The sequence below is a fragment of the Pinus tabuliformis genome, chromosome 3_1 (assembly GCF_031772625.1).
Source record: "Pinus tabuliformis cultivar Carrire ecotype Pingquan chromosome 3_1, CPIR1, whole genome shotgun sequence".
Classification (NCBI taxonomy): domain Eukaryota; kingdom Viridiplantae; phylum Streptophyta; class Pinopsida; order Pinales; family Pinaceae; genus Pinus; species Pinus tabuliformis.
Genome location: NC_142301.1, coordinates 853,310,299 through 853,312,561, shown reverse-complemented (window position 1 = coordinate 853,312,561; position 2,263 = coordinate 853,310,299). Strand labels below are relative to the sequence as shown.

The 2,263-nt window shown below is 47.1% G+C and overlaps 1 protein-coding gene across 1 annotated transcript; it reads left to right on the top strand.

The window, feature by feature from the left end:
- Positions 1 to 386: 386 nt before the first annotated feature.
- Positions 387 to 2,020, top strand: LOC149190229 (chalcone synthase-like). The gene is made up of 2 exons (XM_089413375.1): positions 387 to 660; positions 769 to 2,020. Exons 1-2 carry the CDS (start codon positions 468 to 470, stop codon positions 1,770 to 1,772), a joined length of 1,197 nt encoding a protein of 398 aa, XP_089269501.1. The 5' UTR covers positions 387 to 467; the 3' UTR covers positions 1,773 to 2,020.
- Positions 2,021 to 2,263: the final 243 nt, after the last annotated feature.

Sequence of the window (2,263 nt, the reverse complement as noted above, 5' to 3'; positions counted from 1 at the left end):
AGAGTAAGAGAAGCGCCCAATTTGCAGGTTACTACTAAAACGTCGTACGTCAATGTATGCATCGCGACAGCGACAACGATAGCGAGAGCGAGAGAACGTTGGAGGAGAATGGACATCGAGTCCGAGTCTACTCTACTTTCTTGCCTTCTCTGACCCGTATGATGTATCCCCCGGTGACACGGCAAGGCGCGTGCATCTTTCACCATTAAACTCTCCTGGCACGCGCATTACATTCGCACCTTAACCCGCACATGAATTCTCTCCATCTTCCTTTCTTTGCTTATTCCTTACTTGGCAAGGCAGTTGGGGTCATGCCACGTGCTTGCTCGACCTCGCGCTATATAATAACTTCTTCATACTCACTTCCTTCAACAATCCATTCACGTAAGCAAGTAAGCGCCTGCGGCATCCCATAAACTTCTTTGCTGCTTATTACAACATCGATCACAGCGAGCGAGCGAGCAAGCATGCCTGGGAGTTTGGATTTGGATTTAGAGGCATTCAGGAAGGCTCAGAGAGCAGATGGCCCCGCCACCATCCTCGCTATCGGCACTGCCAATCCCCCTAATGCAGTCGACCAGAGCAGTTACCCCGATTACTACTTCCGCATCACCAACAGCGAGCATATGACAGAGCTCAAGCACAAATTCCAGCGAATGTGTAAGAACTAAATCCCATCGAATCTCAAACTCAGTCGTCTAAATCATATGCGAATGCGATGATCAGAATTAATATGTTTATAATCTTGTCATCATCTGTTGCTTGCAGGCGACAAATCGGGAATAAAAAAGAGATATATGTACTTGACTGAGGAGATTCTGAAGGCGAATCCCAATCTATGCGACTACATGGCGACGTCTTTGGACGCACGGCAGGACATGGTTGTGGTGGAGGTGCCCAAGCTTGGAAAAGAAGCGGCCGCCAAGGCCATCAAGGAATGGGGTCAGCCCAAATCCAAGATCACTCATGTCATTTTCTGCACTACCAGTGGCGTCGATATGCCCGGAGCCGACTATCAGCTAACAAAGCTTCTGGGTCTCCGCTCCAGCGTTAAGAGAGTCATGCTTTACCAACAGGGCTGCTTCGCTGGAGGCACGGTTCTCCGTGTCGCTAAAGATCTGGCAGAGAACAACCGGGGAGCTCGGGTTCTGGTCGTCTGTAGCGAAATCACGGCCGTTACCTTCCGTGGCCCCTCCGACACTCACCTCGACAGCATGGTCGGCCAAGCTCTCTTCGGCGACGGTGCATCTGCACTCATTGTGGGAGCCGATCCCATCACGGAAGTGGAGAAGCCCTGTTTCGAGCTGCTGTGGACTGCACAGACCATTCTTCCCGACAGCGGCGGAGCCATCGACGGCCACCTGAGAGAGGCGGGCCTTACCTTCCACCTTCTCAAAGACGTTCCGGGGCTCATCTCCAACAACATAGAAAAGAGTCTGGTGGACGCCTTCCAGCACTTCGGAATCTCCGACTGGAACCAATTATTCTGGATCGCCCACCCAGGAGGCCCTGCCATTCTGGATCAGGTGGAGGCAAAGCTGAATCTGGATCCCAAGAAACTGAGAGCAACGAGGCAAGTACTGAGCGAATACGGAAACATGTCGAGCGCCTGCGTGCTTTTCATCTTGGACGAGTTAAGGAAGTCCTCTCTGCAGAGTGGGTGTTCCACAACCGGAGAGGGATTGGATGTGGGAGTTCTGTTTGGATTCGGGCCGGGTCTCACCGTCGAAACCGTCGTCCTCAAGAGCGTTCCGCTGCCGCCGCTGCAGTGATTGATTGAATCACCATGGAAGACAGGTTTCCTCCCCAAGTAGATGAGACGTGCTTTCTCATTCGTTCAATCCTAATATTTGCTACGAATGCTTTCTTAAATACAAGTATCCTCAGAGTTTCTCCTCTCCTCCTTAGTATTCTTATTCTTATTCCCATTCCCATTCGCATTCGCATTGTATTCTCCTTCTCCTCCTTATTCTCATTCTCATTATTGTATTCTCCCTTTGTATTTCAACGTATTAAAGCAATAAACGTTTAGATTATATAACAATAAGAAATTTGATTTACTATATAGAAAATTCTCATCTTATAAAAAAAATTCAAATATAAATAGAATTCTAAAATATAATAAAATACCAACATATATACATTCATCTAAAATCATATTTAGAGGGATAAAGAATGGTTGAAATCTTACATGAGATGGAATCTGAATAAGTTTAAATTGTAAAATAAAAATTATTAGATAATTAAATTTGAGTTTTCAATT

Coding starts and splice junctions, on each gene's coding strand:
- LOC149190229 (XM_089413375.1), top strand. CDS start 468: ATGCCTGGGAGTTTGGATTTGGATTTAGAGGCATTCAGGAAGGCTCAG. Junction 661..768: donor GCACAAATTCCAGCGAATGT/GTAAGAACTAAA, acceptor TGTTGCTTGCAG/GCGACAAATCGGGAATAAAA.